Source organism: Poromitra crassiceps (assembly GCF_964638095.1).
Source record: "Poromitra crassiceps genome assembly, chromosome: 2".
In the NCBI taxonomy this organism is placed as follows: Eukaryota; Metazoa; Chordata; class Actinopteri; order Beryciformes; family Melamphaidae; genus Poromitra; species Poromitra crassiceps.
Genome location: NC_139624.1, coordinates 44,990,629 through 45,009,670, shown reverse-complemented (window position 1 = coordinate 45,009,670; position 19,042 = coordinate 44,990,629). Strand labels below are relative to the sequence as shown.

Here is a 19,042-nt window from a genome sequence, read left to right as displayed (position 1 = left end):
AGGAATAGTGGTAAAGTTAAAGTGTAACTTACCCCCAAAACACTTTTTTTTCATCTTTTAACCAATATATATGACTTTGGGGGTGGTGTGTGAAGAATTCTGGTCAAAATTTCCACATTTGAGACCAAACTGTTGCCATTCTACCATTTATATCATTTTTCAGCAGCATAACTGGCATAAGTGCCCTCTATGGGTGGAACACTGCTTTTTTTTTTGCCCTCAAATGAATGGGAGATTTGGTACAACCTGACGTCACGTTGTCCCCAAAGACTATGGGATTTCAAGATAGTTACTCCCCTACTCCCCCTGTACCCTTTTCCGGCTCCTCACAACTCCAAGCCTATTCCCATGATGTCACAAGCATTTCCCTACCAATATGGTGCTACAATACACACAGCTCATTGGCTGTTTGTGTCACTTGACCTGTTAATAGATTACAATCGCCTGTTATTTTCCTACCAACTCCTATGTAACACAATACTATCAATAAATGCCACTATAATCATAAAAGGAAGGAAATGGCATTGTCTTGCTGTAAATCATTCCCAACCTTTTTCATACTAAGGAGCCCTATGATGAGATTTGGTCTCTCAGATGCAAATCATTTTTTTTTTATTTTTTTTTTATGTAGCCTAGATATGATTTTGTCCAGAATTCCATATATATTAGGTTGAGAGACAACATAGAATGCTGGAATCCTCTCAAGGACCACTGGTGGTCTTCTGTGACCCTTTTCGCTGGGGACACGGAGCTGCTGCTGCATTGACGCTCTGCCCGCCTGTCTGTGACCAGCTGCTTGCCCAGTCGTATGCAGCGGTTCACGCAAACAGATGCGGGATTCCCACAATCCTGTATCCAATTTCAGATACTGATTGTGCAGAAAAATCGCACACCAGCGATTTTTGTTTGTGTTTGTTTTGTGAGGGCTACAAAGGGAGGAGGCTGTTTCGCCTCTATGAGCAGCCGCCACCCGGGCTGAGGAGGAGGGAGGAGGAGAATGTTCCAGTACTCCGGTGCAGCTCTGCGCTCGAGAGGAAAAGCAGAGGTGCAAACTTTTGACAAGAATCATGGAAAAGGGAGAAACGAAAATTAAAAAGGGACTTCATGGCGGTCTATATGGCAAGTTGGACAAGGGCATAACGTGGAGAAATCTCGCATTGTGTTACCCCAGAGCGGGGGGTTTGTCCTATTGTGCGGTGTGCTGCGGTAACCAGCCTCGCGTCACTAGTCTCTTTTAACGTAAGTTTAGACAAGCCACACACACACATGGGAGAAAAATAATTCAATTTCTAGTTCGCCACTGAATGGCCAAATTGATATAACTTTCAACCATTTTGAGCAACGCTGTTTCCATACAGGCCACCAGCGTTGGCTAGTTGTTGATATTTATAAAGATATTGCAGCTCTCATATAAATTATTTTCGAGGTGGTGGGCAAACTGTAATGGCGTCGATTTCCGGAGAAAAATTCCTGCGCTCAGCACAGCCAAAGAGTATAGTATAGACAAGAGGATACGTCAGTTCTTGGTTTTTCCCATAGGTTTTTTCAAATCAAGCAGCATGCCGTTTTGTTACATATCTGGGGGGTAAGTCCCCCTTTAAGTTAGTTCAAGAAGGGCCCAGATGGAGCCTGAAAAGGTGTGTCTTTAGTCTTTTCCTGTATATATGGACCGCAATAAAAAGGACATTGTTTTGAGAAAGGTGCGCACGGAAGTGACGTTGGTTAGGGACTGAAGTGGTAAGTTCAGAAAATATGTGTTTTATTCCTCCGGCTAACGTTATCGGTTCTTTTAATACATCCATGGTTATAATGGGTATTGCAAGCTAGCCAGATAACCCTTGTGTTAGGGGGCTGTTAGCTAAGCTTGTAGTGCTAGCATTTCTTTGTCAGCATAACGTTACTAAGAACCGATAACGTTAGCTGGAATAACTAAATACACATATTTTCAGAACTCATCAGGTTGTCCAACTGTCAGGAAATGTGTTTCATGTACGTTACAACTCCCAGGGATAAGATGAGGCCCACAAAAGTTTTAGCACACACAACTAGCCATTAGATAACGGGTTAGTAGAGATCAGGCAGCCTGGCTAACGTTCATTAGCCCTAAACTCAGATAACGTTACGACTGATAACGTTAGCTGGAATACATATTTTCAGAACTTACCAGGTTGTCGGCAACTGCCTGCATATGCCAGGAAATGTGTTTCATGTACGTTACAACTGCCGGGGATAAGATGGGGCCTACACAAGTTTACACAACCAGCTAATGGGTGAGCTTAGTCTGTCACAGACAGACACTGGATGTTTTATTTTGGGTATTTATTAACACGTTCACTGCCGTGGACGAGATATCTCGTCAAGCAGAAACCAACGGTTGACTGCCGTTTACAAGATACAGTATCTCGTCAAAAAAAAAAAAAAAAAATTTGACGGTGGGACGTCGATCAAACCCTTTTACATCTCCTATAAAAATATGGGCGGTATTGAATGTGTATAATCTATTTTACCGACCCACTAAGTGGCGACAGTGCTCTCCACACTAGACGAAGCCAAGCAAAAACAGCAGCGTGAGGAAGCCATTCTCATGAAAATGGATTGGCGAAAACGCTTTCGCTTTCGCGCAGGGAGCTGGCGGTGGGGGATTGCAAATTTGCATAATAGATTACGGGTGAAACACACTTTGAAACACCGGCAGAAAGCCCAGAATCGCACGCAGCTTCATTCCAGCTGAGCTCACAACCGAAAAACGAGCCCCATCCAGACTCGCCCAAAGAGCGGCCGCCAGCAGCCAGGCAGCACAGACAGGCAGGAGAGATTCGCTTGTGACAAACGCTGCAAAGCCACCAGAGACACACCCACGGAGGGAGGGGTTTGGAGGAGAGGGGGGTGAGGGTGCTGTTATGGAGGAAATTACTGTTCAAAGAACTATTGTTTAGATGTCTGATGTCTCACTGATGCCAAAAATAAATAGTTAAAGTGACTGTTCTATCGAATTTCACAAAAATGCATTTTTCTCAGCTTTTCTTCTCAGACGCTGAAACCATGCTGTATTCAACTGCTAATGCCTACATAACTACTAACTCTACAAACTAACTCTTTTAGACAGAGAAAGCACACATTCTATTAGTTCTTTTGAGATATTTTGTGTTCACAAATTCCTAGCAGAAAATAATCCTCGGCTCTTGAAAGATGAGCCAGAATCCTCAAAAAAAACCTTGGCAGAAGCTACCTACAGTAAAAAAAAAAACTGTTGGCAGTGAATGTGTTAAAGCATGAGTGTTTTTATATGGATATCTCAGGGAAGTGCTTGACTGTGAGGATGTTTTTCACAAGCTCCTCCCCTCTTAGCTGTTGTAAGGATATACAGAGAAGAGACCAGGCAGCCTGGCTAACGTTAGTTATCCCCAAACTCAGAGGCAGCACTTGGCTCGGCTGCCCTACCCAGTAAACAATGTATAGCAGCCTAAAGCTTCAAGGTTAGATATCATCTGTTAAACCAACATTTGTTTCAAATAAATAACGTTAATCAAAATGCCACGGAGACATTAGCTAATCAATCACAAAGCTGCAAAGATCAGTTAATCAGATAATTAATTTCCCCCGTATGATGATAAGTTGCCCAGAACAGCCAGGAGGTCTGGCTCATCTGGCTGCTAGGAGCCATCTCTGACAAAGAAAATCAGATTTCCGTACAGGCGTCATTTTGATAAACTGATCTCATAGTGGGAATCTACATGGGCACTTTTGGCAAGACAAAAATTATTACAACTTAAAGGGCCATATTTACAGAGCTAGAGAGGATTGACTACACAACGCACTGCGCAAATCTAGAAACAGTAGCTCTACATAAGAAAGTTTAGAGGGGCGGGGACTAGTGCTGCACGATTTGGGGGAAAGGCGCGATTAGCGATTATGGTGGACAATATTGCGATTTGCGATTGCGATATAATAAACAAATGGTATCTAGGGATGTGCCGGCATGAGTTTTTGACGGTATGATAACCGTAATGGACAAAAATACCACGGTTTCACGTATCACAGACTAAAATACATGAAATATGTTACAATTTAAAATATATTAAAACTAAAAAAATAAAACAATTTGAAATAAAATTATCTTTACAAAAAAATAAAACATTTTGAGACATTTGCCTGTCCCAAACATGTAAAAAAGAAAGACGAGACAAATACAAACTGCACTGTGTTACAGCACAGAAGATGGCTCAGCAAAGTTAGTTACATGTCTGTCCAGTAATACCAATGATACACCCCGTTTATTTATTTTGTAGCGACAGATGGCCTTAAACGCCACACTCACGTGACGCTTCTTGAGAGAGAGGTGAGGTAACGTGCATCTGCAGACTTTATCGAGGGACCATGAAGGCGTCATGTAACAGGCTAGTTAGCCTGGAGGTGCTGCTGCCAGTACTGGCAGCTGCAACAGTGTTTTGCTGCTATCAACCTGGTTAATCTCGCCATATTCTTCATAACAGCGGGTCATCCCCACTGTGCACTTAATCGTGCACCAGTTCTGCATAAGCACCTGCAGCTCTCTCCTTATTTTACTGACGTTCTCACTAATCACACGGCTGTTTACATGCGTTTCTGAACGGCTAGCTAGTTATTAGCATAGCTCGCTGTTAGTGATCATGGATGTTCTCTCTCTCCCTCTCGGTAAGATAATATGTAACCTTGCTGCACATAACATTACTTATTTGCGGGAGTGCATGGGAGGGAGAAGTCTCCCGCTAGTGTTGATGCCCAGTGTGATGGCAAAGAAACGTGTGTTTGCTGCGTCGCGTGTAACGTTAGTTTAGAGGAGGCTCTCACACACACACACACACACACACACACACACACTCAAAAAGACGTGAAAAAATAATAATAATCGCACACTTTTGCGGTTATGTAATCGCACGTGCTGACACCGCGATTGCGATTCGATTAATCGTGCAGCACTAGCGGGGACCTCACAGAGGTTCTAACTCAACGGAGCTACTGTGCAGAATCGGTTTCCCAACAATGGTGACAAATCAGATGATATTGGCTTCAATAGCTGATACTGGGATCAAATGGATATCTTCCCTCCATATTTAATATAGCTCAGTGGGCTGACCATGTGAGACTACATGCAACACTGTTTGGATCTCACCTGCAATTACCACTCATCGCCATAGGTGTCACCCAAGAGAACAAAACTGAAATCTTATGGATTATAACTTTAAAGGAGAATTTCGTTTTTTTTTTACCTGCAGCCCTCACATTACCGGTAATTATGATCTGACGACTCACCCAGTGCTCTCCGCAGCGTTTTTGTCGTCCTAGGCGTTGTTTTGAGATCAATAGCGTCCAAGCCACTCCTAGAATGGAGCTCCGTGAGGGCCAAGTGGCAGCATGCTTTTCCTCCATTTAAATAGACAGTTTTATTCCCCGTTTTCGACGCATATCGTCATAAACTGTTCCCTAAGGAACGCTCAGACTGCATTTCTCCCCCTCGCTCTTTTCACTAGTTACAGGCAGCCCATTTTTGCCTGTCGGGTCAGTGAGAGACACAACTCTCGTCTGGAAAGTCCCGCTGCGGAGAGCACTGGGTGAGTCGTCAGATCATAATTACCGTAAATTCCGGACTATAAGCCGCACCTTTTTTCCCGTTTTTTGGGGTTTTTTGGCCCCTGCGGCTTATATAACGGTGCGGCTTATCTATGGATTAAAAAAAAAGAAGAAAAAAAAAAAAAAAAAAAAAAAAATCTCTCTTTTTTAGCACTCTTTCTAACTATAAATCCTATATAGCTATAATAAGTTTTAATTTCCTCTCTTGCCCTCTTTTCACCACACTGTATGACACTGTATGACACTGTGTGCACTGTAAAAAACAACACAGGTGGTGTTGTGTTATGTTGTTTTGTTGAAATGTTAATAAATGGGAGCTTCCTCTACAATCCCCTCTGTGCATGAACCCTTACATATGGTAATTAAACATTAAAACACAAAAAAAAAAAAAAAAAAAAAAAAAATACCATTAAAACACCCGCAGCTTATAGTCCGGTGCGGCTTATATAAGAAAAAAATAGTCAACTTTGAAGGTGCGGCTTATACACCGGTGCGGCTTATAGTCCGGAATTTACGGTAATGTGAGGAGAGGGCCGCAGGTAAAAAAAAAACGAAATTCTCCTTTAAGCAACATCTTAAAAGTCCTTTTTACTGCCACCTGGAACTGAATGTAAGATCAACTTTCTGACTTAAGAAAGCTATTCAAAGCTCTGAAACTACAAATGAGCAGTAGGACGACATGGGGAAGTTAATTGTTACGGGACATGAAGCCCAAATGTGTTCAGTAAAAGTAGATTGATAGAATAAAAAACATGTTGCATAATTCAAAACCCTCTTATGTATTACTCCAAGAGAGGAAATGCAGAGCAAAGAAACTTGTCAATACAAGGGTGGTACAAATAAAAAATGTAAGCCATTTTAATCCGTTTTAAGCCCTTGAATTCAGATGACCTAAGACTTTTCCAGGCTTTTTAAAAAACCCTGCATGCTGCATATACAGAAACCTGGACTGCGTTCCAATACCCATACTTGTACTTCTTTCTTGTAGTATGTACTGCCGCTGCCCTCACAAAGTATGGATTGTAGTGAGTAGCATGCATGCAAAATGCATACTATTGGGACACACTACATCTGTCGTCACGTGAGCTTCCTGAACTCCGACCTCTTGCTCACTTCCGCCGACGTCCGCAGCGCCACATTTGATTTTTTTTTTTTTTTAATAAACAAAGTCTGGCAATAACAAACAGTACATTATACAAACAATTCAGACTAAGCATTTACAAAATTGGAACAGACAATCAAATAAACAAATTGCTGTTATATTGTAATGTATGTTGTTGTTTCTAATAAACTGATGTGATGATACTTACATGCAGTCTCATTCTTAACAGTATAATAACGTGCATATTTCTGTCAGTGTTTTTATCATAGTTATTGACGTGTTCACGGCGTCATGGAGGTGGGCGTGGATTATACACGCAGCTCAGTCAGTGCGACCTAACTCCAGTAGGTGGCGGTAATGCACAAAAAGTTGTTTGCCAACCGCCATAAAACATTAGAAGAAGAAGAAGAAGACGTAACTTCCGCTGCGCAAAGGATTGTGGGGAAGATTGGCTGGCGCAGCATGCATCGATCCATACTCCGAAATAGGAGCTGATGTAGTACAACATCCTGGTACTCTTGGCATACTGCATCTGACATACTATGTATTGGGACATACCAATTATTTTTTTGCCTACTAAATAGTATGGAAGTATGGGTATTGGAACGGGCCCCTTGTTTGGATATGCACCGTGTTGCATTGTGGGTAAATGAAGCGTGCTCACCTTGATCTCTTCCATCTTCTTTCTCTTTTTCACGCTCTCTCGAAGGAAGAACTCTCCTGTGGCCAGCTCCTTATCAGTCTGCAGAAAGTACAGCATGATGTGTGAAACCATTACCACAGTAACATTTTAAAAACTCTTCATTTTTACAAGACAAAGATCTGTTTTGATCTTGTGATTCTACTGGACCAAACAGAACAGGGGGGGTTTGGTGGGGGGGATTAATTATGATTTGCCGTAATGCCATTTGGCTGCACCGCACGATCACATTTACAACAGAACAACTGAGCTCTACATGAGACCAGCGGGCTTGGATAGGCTACTACTACAGCACAGAGCCAGGCGACTGAAGCAGTGGCTGTCACTACCAGCAATATTGAATGCCGCAAAACAAATAACGTTAATGTTACAGATCCTGACCAACAACGTGTGTGTGTGTTAAATTTAACTAGCTGGCAGAAAACTGACAGAATTACTGGTGGGTATAACGTTAGACTCGCGTGGGCTCAGTTTTGAACATAACATTACATTAAGGAGAAATAGAAACATAGGAGCAGCCTACAGTATGTAATGGAGCGACTTCATGGAAACAGGCGAGTTTAATTCACAGTTAAAGACTTGTAACATTACTCACATTGGGTTGAAAACAGGAAAGAACGTAAAGATTCTTCTTTGTCTTAACATTTTCACAACACAACTGACTTCTGCTTATCTTCCCCTCACCCTCATCCTCTCCGTTCTACCGCTCCTCTGAATTGGGTGCGCTTGTTTAACTCATTCACCGCCAAAGACGTCTTTGACGTGTTATCAGGAATAGCCATCCACGCTAAAGACGTGTTTGACGTGTTTTTGTTTTTATTAGTGCAGCGCGTAGTTCAAAGACTTCCCCAGCCTGTGACATGTTATCAGGTCCCTAGCCTCAAAGTCAAGCCGACAACACGTTATCAAACACATACCGCAGCTGTTGTTTTGAAATGAGCAGGAGCAAAAACAGAAAACAGAGAAACGCGCTTCCTTGTGCAGAGGAGAAACGCCATTGAAACACCCCTCGGCGCGCTGCACGAGCTGATCGGCTTGCTGCAGGGCAGCGGACATCGATCAGTTGTCAAACCCGTGACCAACATGATCGATCCTGGTCCCTGGACCCCGTCCCTGTGTCCCAGCCCGAAAGAGACGAGACGGAGTCACAACTGTGTGAGGAGGAGGAGAACAGCAGCCTCGCCACAGAAATGGCTTTCACATAGAGCCAAGCAGCACGGCCACTTTCCTGTCGAGGGCGAGGAAGACTGGATTCCAATGCGACAGGACCCGGATGATCTCGCGGTAAGGAGTGTGTGTGTGTGTGTGTGTGAGTGTGTGAGAGAGACTACACTGATCTCTGCATTCTATTCTATGATCACACTCACTCACACTGAGTAAACTGTATTGTTGAATGTAAAAAAAGCACTTCATGTATATATATACAGTATATATATATATATATTTTTTTTTTTGTCATTTGTGTCATAACGAATAATATTTACATGTCTGATGTCAATACAGTTCAAAATAAAAGAATTGAGAGCGAGTTCTGCCTGAGATTGTGTGATTTACAAAAATGCCATTTTCTGCAATTTCTCTTCTCAGAGAGACCTTTTGGGTGAAAACAGGGTGTATATAAATGGCTATAAGTAGAGTACAGAACATGCTAAAAGCTCACTTTTTTTTCCCTGGTGAACCCAGAGACGTACATCTTCATTTTGAGGTATTGCAAATCACTTTGGTGCTAATAGATAATTTACTGTGGGTCTTGAAAGATGACCAACAATTATGAAAATCTTTGGCCTGTGCTAAATATTGGCAGTCCTAAACTGGCCATGAATGAGTTAATGGTGCCCGCCTGTCCCCCGGGTATTGCGGTTGAGTGGACTTGGCCTTTTTTATTATTAAAAGTTTAAAACTGCACATTTTTTATTCAAACAGATAATTAATCACGATGGTCCGATGTAAAACGCTCAGAGGTTGATGGGGGTCGGCCCATCGACGATGGTTGATGCCATCGTCCATCGTGCCAACCCTAACCAGGGCAGACACAAAATCATTCACTTAATTGCCCTATTTTGGGATGAAAAAGGTGACTATCACCTAAAGGTGACTAGTTTGCATCCCTGAAACTACAAAACACCACAAGACTATACAGAAGTTCTGATATTACTGAAGAAGCCCAAACTGCTGAGACCCTGAAACTGACTGAACAGCCATCTGAGTCTGACCTTGCTCTCTGGCTGTTGCGGAGGGAAGGGCGTGTACTCCTTCTTCACACTCTTCTTCTTCGGTTCCTTGCGCTTGGCCAGGTTCTTGTGGCGGAAGTTGGGCAGGAAGCGTTCCCAGCTCTGCATCCGCAGGTCGGGGTCTTTGGCCAGCTCCCGCTTGATCATCAGCGTCTGGTGGGGCCCGGGGTCAGACCGTTTGGAATGGATGATACAAGAGAATTTGGAAACCGTGAGAATGTGATACTTCGAATTAAATTAAAATATGATACAGCGTTGTCTTAACCGAAATCTCAATACCACTTGAAATTTAAATTACTTAAACTGTTGAGAAAAACAAAACATTTCGAAAGATTTGATACTTTGACCAAATGTGTTCTGCAAGCTGAAATGTGGTTTCTGTCAGTGTAAACGGAATGCTGCATTTTACATTTTTAAGATTTTTTGAAAACCAAGCACTAATACATGCAGGTTCTGTATATAGGAGGCTGGTGTAAAGGACACACTGATAATTACAGTTTTGGATTCAAACTACAGTGTGACAGTGCTTGGTGAGGCGGACAGACCAAACAACATTTCAAGTAGGGATGCACGATATATCGGCAATCATATCGGTATCGGCCGATGTTAGTCATTTTTTAACATATCGGTATCGGTCCGATGTTGCAATGTTAATATCGGTTATCGGTATCAGCCAAATTCTTCACATTGAGATGAAATAATGCAGTAAATCTATGATTTATGGGCTTTTACAAATGTTTTTGTAAACTAAATGAACTCTTTTAGCTTGTTTTGCTTCATGCCCTCAGCTCCAGGTTGTGCCGACCTCGGCATACAAGCCCAGAGAGGTCTGCTTCAGTCAGGAGATCCAGAACAAGGATGGAATTCATCTTCATGGGGCATGACGGCAGCCTGACGAGGCCTTTATAAAGCCATCAGTAACCAGCCGACTATCTGCATATCACTTAGGACTGGTTTATATTCGTTTAGCAAATCAGGACAATTCATATAGTTAGGCAAAGAAAAGTACACTAAACTGACTCTGAAATTCTTGTTCCTGTGGTTGTCTACATTTTCTGTCAACAGTTCTACGTGGCAAAACCCCACCCGCCTGGTATTCAAGTGGTTTAAAACAAACGATAAAGGTAATGGTAGTAAATACAGTTTGAGCCGGGGGGCCGTCCATGCTGCAGCTTCAGATGCTGCAGGCAAGTCTAAACGACAGTCTGCTGTCGACACATTTTGTTACTGCTTTTTTTGGTGCGAGTTGGTGACACACAAAGCAAAGCCACATCCTGTGTTTTCACACTTCCTGTCCACGGGGGACAGATGTGATTCTGCACAAACTATTTGACATGCAGATGTAAGCGTACCTTGATGTTGTAGATAGGGTGGATGTTCTTCATAGTGTCCATCACCACTTTCCGCACCTGAATAACAGATGGGCAGCTTTTAAACACTGTTACCATTTGCTGCTGCTACGCCGCAATCTTCCAGCAGGGATGATTAAAGTTTCATCTAATTTCTCTCTCTGCTCAACAAGATCTTAATTACTGTAGACCTGAGGGAATTTGTCTCACGCATCATTCCACTTTGTTTGGAATAAACAGAAGAAGAAGAAGAACTGGCTAATTAGCATGAGCAGTGATAGCCACCATGGCTAGTTAGCATGAGCAGTGATAGCCACCATGGCTAGTTAGCATGAGCAGCGATAGCCACCATGGCTAGTTAGCATGAGCAGTGATAGCCACCATGGCTGAACAGACGAAGAAAAGAGAAACTCAAACTGTATCAACAGAAAACCCAAGCTCCGCCCACAAACTGACTGACAGGTGATCTCTGTCAAGTGCAGTGCAGAGACACCACAGTGATGAGTGCTTAGTAACAAAGATGGAGACTACGTTGAAAAATGGGAGTCACAGATTACAGAAAACAAATTTAAGAAAAACTAGAACGACCGCACTGCGGATATATGCCTCCGCCAACAAGTGAGCAGTTGACATCCATGTCTGTCCAGACTTTGACGTTTGAGCCAAATGTGAAGAAATATGGTGAGATGTTATGGTGTTACCGAGCGTGAAAATGGTATTCGAGAGGTCACAGTGACGTTGACCTTTGACCACCAAAATGTAATCAGTTCATGGTTGCATGCAAGTCGATGTCTGAGCCAAATTGGAAGATATTCCGTCAAGGCGTTCCTGAGATATCGCGTTAACGAACTTGGGAATAGTATTCTTGAGCTCACAGTGACCTTGAACTTTGACCTTTGACCACCAAAATCTAATCAGTTCATCCATGAGTCCAAGTCGACATTAGAGGCAAATTTGATTAAATTCCGTCAAGGCGTTCCTCAGATAACGCGTTAACGGACATCGGACGGACGGACATACAACCCGAATCCATAATGCCTCCGGCCTGGCTATCGCCAGCGGAGGCATAAAAACAAAGATATTTTTGTTTATATTGCTGGTTGTAAAGCCTGATGATTATCAGCGACCTGATTGTCCCCCCACCTCCCTGACTATAAGCTGTGCAGTGCACTCGTGAGGCTCTCACCTCCTTCAGGCCGTTGTGCGGGCCGAGTGCTGACACGGTGTTTCCCTGAACCATAACGTAGCAGCTGGTCAACAACTCCAACGCCTGGAGAGAAGAGAGGGGAGAGCAAAGACAAGCTGGTCAACAACTCCCAATACCTGGAGAGAAGAGAGGGGAGAGCAAAGACAAGCAACTGGTCAACAACTCCAACACCTGGAGAGAAGAGAGAGCAAAGACAAGCAACTGGTCAACAACTCCAACACCTGGAGAGAAGAGAGGGGAGAGCAAAGATAACTCACAGCTTATATTATATAATAAAGGGTTGCCACTCTTTTTGTAATAGATATCAAGCAAGGACAAATAATTCACAGAGATGTTCACATATACAAGTCTCCTAAGTCCTCTAATGCAAATTAGTTTCCACATTTTGTCTGTGAGTACATTGAGAGCTAAGTGAACCCGAGCCCATTTCCTTGTGCACATACTTGGCCAATAAAGCTGATTCTGATTCTGACATGGGACTTAATCATTAATACTTAACATAAACTCAAAGCAATGTTGACCAGCGGAGACACTGCAGATAGGAAGAAAGTGTATCCAGCAATTTTGAGATGACAGAGCGCACAAGGCTCAAACTCAAAGAGATTCATGTAGGCTCAATTCAAGCACTTTCAAGGAGCTCTTTATAAATCTTTTTTATTTTTTAGAATTCAAGCACTTTCCAGACCCGTGGCAACCCTGATAATAATCAATCTGTGTTGTTGTATTGCTCCAGCTTCAGTCACACGTTGTAATAGGAGCAACGTCACCACCTAGTGATGTTCAGCCCAAATTGCACCATAAAGACTACACTACAGAAACACTCTTATGATCTTCCCAAATCAATTTTTTTTCTCCTTCACATGTGACAAAGATGTGATGTTTTCTAATCAATGTGAACAACAAAACGCTGCATGGAGTCGCATTCTTCTTCTTTTTTCCCAATTCTTGGATATGTGGTGGAAAATATGATCCTGAGCACATAGGACTTAATGACAAATATAATTTGTCAACACTGCCATTGAAAGATGCAATGTGTTAACTTCTGTAAGATTATTACATTAAATTATCTAAAAATAAGTAGACCTATGTCATACACTTTTTCTTGTCTACTTACATTATCTTAAATGTTTCCAACAATGTTCCAACCCAGAGAAATCCTCAATTATATTCAAAGACATGGGAGCATTTCACATGATCGCATGTAGATGACGTCATTGCCTCTTTCGCAAAAACACTGATAAAAGGAACCAAGGAGAAACGTTCCAAGACTGAAGGAGGAGCGGGGACACAAAACACCAGTGCACAGCTCGTGCTCAGGACCTCGCTTTTCTTTTCCCCACGTAGGCTAAATTAAGCTTCTCTGGGGTCACTGGTGACCAAAACATTAATTTGTTAGCACTTACAAGTCACACCTTTCAATAAAATAAGTGATGAAAATCCGTTGCTTGGTTGCTGAAGAAAGGAAGATGCTTTTTCTTTTTAATGCTGCCATCCCACAATTCCTTGCGGCTGTGGAGTCATCAACACATGGCCTTTGTCATTGTTTTGAGAGGGGTTTCAGGAGAGTGACCCCAAATGGCTGAAAATTACATACTGCACGTTGAAATAATATTTTTTTTGTCATTCACCTGTTACAATTTTGGTACTTCTGGCTAGACAGCAGTATTAGAACAGAGGACGAGACAAGAATGAAAAGAAAGACAAATAGTTGACTTGACTGGATTTCGGACACCTCAATTCAGTCAAAGCAGGTTCAGGTGTGTGTGGTTAGGGCCAAAGCCTCCCGTGGGGGGACTCACTTTAAGGGTGGAGCCCTTGGGGCCGATCAGCCTCTGTCTCCGCTTCACAAAGCGCTCTCTGTTCCTCACCAGGGTCCCGACCTTGATGATGTCACACGCCATGTCATCCTGCAATATCCGCACCGCCTGGAGGCAAAGAACCACAGAGAATAAACTTAGGGCGGGTTCACACCAGCCTTGTTTAGTCCGGTCTATCGGACCTTTCCCCTTTAGTAGGGTCCATAGGGTCGGTGTGAACGCTCCTACTCGAACTCTGGTGCGGACTAAAAACCGTGCTCTGGTTCGCCTGTGAAAGGTGGTCTCGGTCCGCTCTCAAGCGAACTCTGGAGCGGCCCATTTCTGGTGTGAACCCCACCCGGACTAGTCAGAGGAAGCATGTGGTTTTTTGTGTTGATTTTTTTGGTTATTTCCTGTTTTGGAAGCTCCCGCTGAAGAAGAAGCTGCTTGCTAGCTGTAGCAGTTAGCTAGTTTATCTCGTCTCGTTACCAGCAACATCACAAACAGACAAAAATGACTAGTGGCATGGTTTGTTTACTTTTGCCCCGACAAATTGTATGGCCAATCCACGTAATTTCTGGCGGCCATATGATGCTTCCTTCTGCTGTCCTCTTCCCCCGTTACGTCTAGCTTGACACAACACAGCCCGTCTAATGTACCCGTCTGTAAACGGTGCAGCTGAGCTTATAAATGCCGACTTGTTCAACGAGCAACAGGTTAGCGGATGTGATAGATAACATCATTAGGCTACATTCCCAAAACTAGTGTTATTTTGTAACGAGCAAACTTTTAACGTCGGAGTTCAACAAGGAAATGCGATGCGAGGAGGCACCGGGAGGCACGCGCTGCAGTGCAGATTACCCCTCTAGCCAGGCGCTTCTCGCTCATACAGTGCAGAGTACTATCCAGGCAGCGTCAAGCCAACAAGCGTAAACACACAGCTGCTCACGTTCTAGTCCGGATATTGCTCCCAGAATTATTTTACAGCGGAGCCTCACAAAAATAAGGTGGATAACAGAACGAGATTTCTGCCCACGTGACTTTGGTTCGTGTGGGTAGGACTAGTGGATTTTGGTCTTGTGAACACAAACGAACCAGCTGAAAAACGAAACAATGTATCATCCTCTTCTCTGGCCCGAACCAAGGACCCGGACTTTCTGGTGTGAACCCGACCTAAATCACCCAAAGAATATATATATTTTGTTTATTGATGCTAAAACCCTCAACTATGTTAAGTATGATTTTGAGAAGTCGGCCGTCCATTTATCAGCATTTTCATTCCCACATTGTGGACAAGAAAGTAGAATTGAATTGAATATCCATGAAAGCTCCTTCCTGCAGCTGTGATCGAGTCCGCTGCTGATCAGCTGTTCAAACGGGACACTCCTACTGAGCACCTGTTCAAACGGAACTAGGGATGGGCATTTGAATAAATTTCCATAATCGAAACTCTGGAAAATTAACAATCAATTATCGATATTAAAGGAGAATTTCGTTTTTTTTTAACCTGGATCCCTCTCCTCACATTAATCATGATCTGACGACTCACCCAGTGATCTCCGCGGCGTTTCTGGCCGTCCTAGCGTTGTTTTGAGATCAATAGCGTCCAAGCCAGTCGTAAAATGGAGCTCCGAGGGGGCCAAGTGGCAGCCTGTCTTTCCTGCATCTAAATAGCCAGTTTTATTCCCGTTTTCGCCACATATCGTCATAATCTCATCCCGCAACAACCACCAGACTGATATTTCCTCCCGGGCTGTTCCCTGGAGTCTCCCAGGGATCAAATTACCTCATTCGTGATCTCGGTCACCAAGTCTCGTCAAGTCCCGCGATACTTTCCTGCCGGCGGCAGGAAAGTATCGCGGATCCCTCTCAGGTGTCTGTATTCTAGCTGTTTGACAGGGCAAAAGCATTTCCACCCACTTTAAATCTTTATTGTACACAAGTTTGTAAACAGAGTGCATGTGGATTAACACTCCCACCCAGGGTGGGTTTCACTTTCCCAAGTAAGTAACGTTACTGGAGTGCAGGCGAGTTTTGTTTACCATAAGGATTACGTTCATTCGGTCATCATAATGGATTATTGGAACATGACAAGGAGTCATCCCCTCTTCCTCACCGCATCTTGCTTGTCATCTTACGCGATGTAAGTTGCTTGTTTACAAGTTAACAGCTTTGTCAGTGTTACATAACGTTACATTAGCAAGCTTACCTCGTTGGCTTGATGTTGACAGAATTCGCAAAACAGCTTATCGCCTGAGTCATAAAAGTCATTAGGATACTGCTCTGCACTTGTTTTTTTGATGACGGTAAAGGGGGAGCAGCTGGACGCTTCGATATTGTTGTGGTTTTGTGAAGTAGCATGGAAGCGATGTACGGCTTGTAAACACGCTGGAGTGACCCCCAGTAATGTTTCCTCTCCACGAAACGCTCCATTCAGTGAACGCGGATTTCTATGGCTCAGCACATCCATTTGATTTTTAAAAATCGATCTAAATTCCACATGATCGATTTGATTCCTTAACGATCAATTATCGATTATTGATGCCCATGCCGTTACACTCCTGCTGATCACCTGTTCAAACGGGACACTCCTGGCCAGTAGCTTGATGAGGTCCCTGGCTCTCACGATGGCGTATGGGTCGAACGTTTTCTTGGTGGTGCAAACGGTCACGCTGCCCTCAATCAGGTCCAGGGTGGCTTTGATGTGCTGTGGGGCCAGGCAGAAGTACTCGTTATACACATATTCAACTCTGGTGGTGGTGGGGGTATAGTTAACATACCGGCGGCAAGTTGCACACACACACACACACACACACACACACACACACACACACACACACACACACACACACACACACACACCAAACTGTGTGTGTGTGTGTGTTGATAACAAGCAAAATATATTTAAAAACTCACAAAATGAGGTACGAAACATTTAAAGGAATATTAGAAAATGTCACCATTCTGTTCACTACAATGAATGTTAATTTGATTATTTAAAGGGATAGTTCGGATTTTTTTTAGGAGGTGCTTGCCGACAGACAGTGTACTATATACTGTATGCAGTAGAATGCAGCCGGCGTGGTCTCAGTCTGGAGAGATGGAGACAGGCAGCGTCAGGCAAGTAGAGCTGTCTGCTGAGTGTGAACAGTGTCACGAGCAAAAATGTAAAAAAAAAAATGCCGGCGGCATTCTACTGTATGTAGTACACTGACTGTCAGCTAGGGCTGTCCCAAACGATTATTTTCTTCTTGATTAATCTAACAATTCTTTTTTTGAACTGAACCTCAAATTCAAAAGGATTGCTGACAGATTGTTTAAACTAGAGTAATGGGCAGTTAAGATAATCACTGGCAAATAAATGTTTTTTTATTAGTGTGCGGTAAGGAAAGCAATTGAGTGTTCCCCCTAGAATGTTTTTCAGGCCTGGAGGGACCCACCGAAACAAAACCTAAACCGACGCGGCGCGCATATCAGTCGATATCGATAATTATTGATAATTTTTAATTAATGATAAATTTTTATTAATAAAAAATAGCTAAAAGGTATATCGATATAAAATATTTCATATCAGTCGATATCGATAATTATTGATAATTTTTAATTAATGACCCATTTTTATTAATAAAAAAACATGAGAAGAAAAGGAGGTTTGCATTTAACCACTTTATTTTCAAGGCACACAGGTACTAATTGTAATGAGGTAAACAGAGAGAGAAGCTAAAACACTGCCCATGTGCATATATTACTGAGATGATCAATGCTACAAAGTGGGTTGATTACCGATAAAGCCATCCTTTAATACATAATAACTTTGTGGGGTGTGTGTGTATTCTAATAACATAAAATATGTGTATTTGTTGTATTAAGAGGACCCCACCCCTCTCCATAGCCTCACAGTGTCTTTTTTTCCAACAACTTCTATTGTCCACTCCTAATTAGGCAGTTGGTGTTACCGGTGTTACACGGTGGTGGGGCATACACCTATTACATAACATGCCCACCGGTAACACCGTTCATTTTTATGGAGGAAGAAATTAAAGAAAAAAACTCTGCCCGCTTTCAGCATGTGCCGAGGTAAATTACAAGCGCTCCCTCTGGGCTGCAGTGTGGCTCCACTCTGTTCATCATCTCAAGTTGATGCTAACTTAGCATCAAAGCTAGCGGGACCTATCGTCATTGCCTGCTTACTGCTGGTAATGTTAATCCCATGTCAGAAAAAGTCTCCAGATGTGTCGCTAATGTTCGTTTCTTTTGAGAAAGATTGTCTCCAGGGGCGTCTGAAAAGTTGTCTCGAGTCGGATGCAGCCATGAGTGCGTATTGTGAGGCAGCCAGCTAACGTTAAACAGCAGTCGGGATGGGCTGACTGACTGGACTGTGAGGACAGCTGAGGAGCCCATAAAAACATTTTGGTAACCCTTTATTTTACAGTTACCCTAGTTACATATGTACTATTTGTAATTACAGAACACAAAAGAAGAACACCAAATGTAATTACACAGTAATTATTACCAATAGTTATAAAAGTTAACTCATTGAGTGCCATGGACGAGTATGTTCGTCATTTCGTTTAGTAACGTAGAGTGCCAAGGACGAGTATGTTCGTCAATTGCGTTTTTTGACGGTGGGACGTGGATCAAAGCATCAGGCATCTCCTGTACAAATATGGGAGCTATTGAAGGTGTATAACGTTAGGGTTGTGCTACAACCCAGGTTTTACGAGTGAGAACGAGAGCTCTCACTAGTGCCTACAACGCTGCGACGCAGCCCTATGGAAGACTGTCATTTTGCTCCAAAATTACTTTTCATTAAAACCGACCAGCCACCCGTAGGTGGCGTGGTACCCCCTGGGTCTGACATGGGTCCACGTGACTACGTCACATCCTGTCAGCCCAGGGATAATCACTCTAATTTCTTCCAGCCCGCTGAGATCCGACGCACCCCGTGACGCATCGACACAGCAAGGCTGGGTAGTGAGAGCTCTCGTTCTCACTCGTAAAACCTGGGTTGTAGCACAACCCTAACGTTTTACTTCGTTTCGAACTC

The 19,042-nt window shown here is 43.1% G+C and overlaps 1 protein-coding gene across 1 annotated transcript in view; it reads right to left on the bottom strand.

Annotated features, from left to right (window-relative positions):
- The window catches only part of krr1 (KRR1 small subunit processome component homolog), a gene marked incomplete at its 5' end in the record, with an annotated part of 34,226 nt that overhangs the window by 7,558 nt on the left and 7,626 nt on the right, over positions 1 to 19,042 (bottom strand). Inside the window, 6 exons of the mRNA XM_083632032.1 lie at positions 7,377 to 7,454; positions 9,626 to 9,796; positions 10,996 to 11,052; positions 12,179 to 12,262; positions 13,999 to 14,124; positions 16,568 to 16,702. Coding sequence (XP_083488158.1) covers positions 7,377 to 7,454; positions 9,626 to 9,796; positions 10,996 to 11,052; positions 12,179 to 12,262; positions 13,999 to 14,124; positions 16,568 to 16,702 — 651 coding nt within the window. The remainder of the gene's footprint in view (positions 1 to 7,376; positions 7,455 to 9,625; positions 9,797 to 10,995; positions 11,053 to 12,178; positions 12,263 to 13,998; positions 14,125 to 16,567; positions 16,703 to 19,042) is intronic.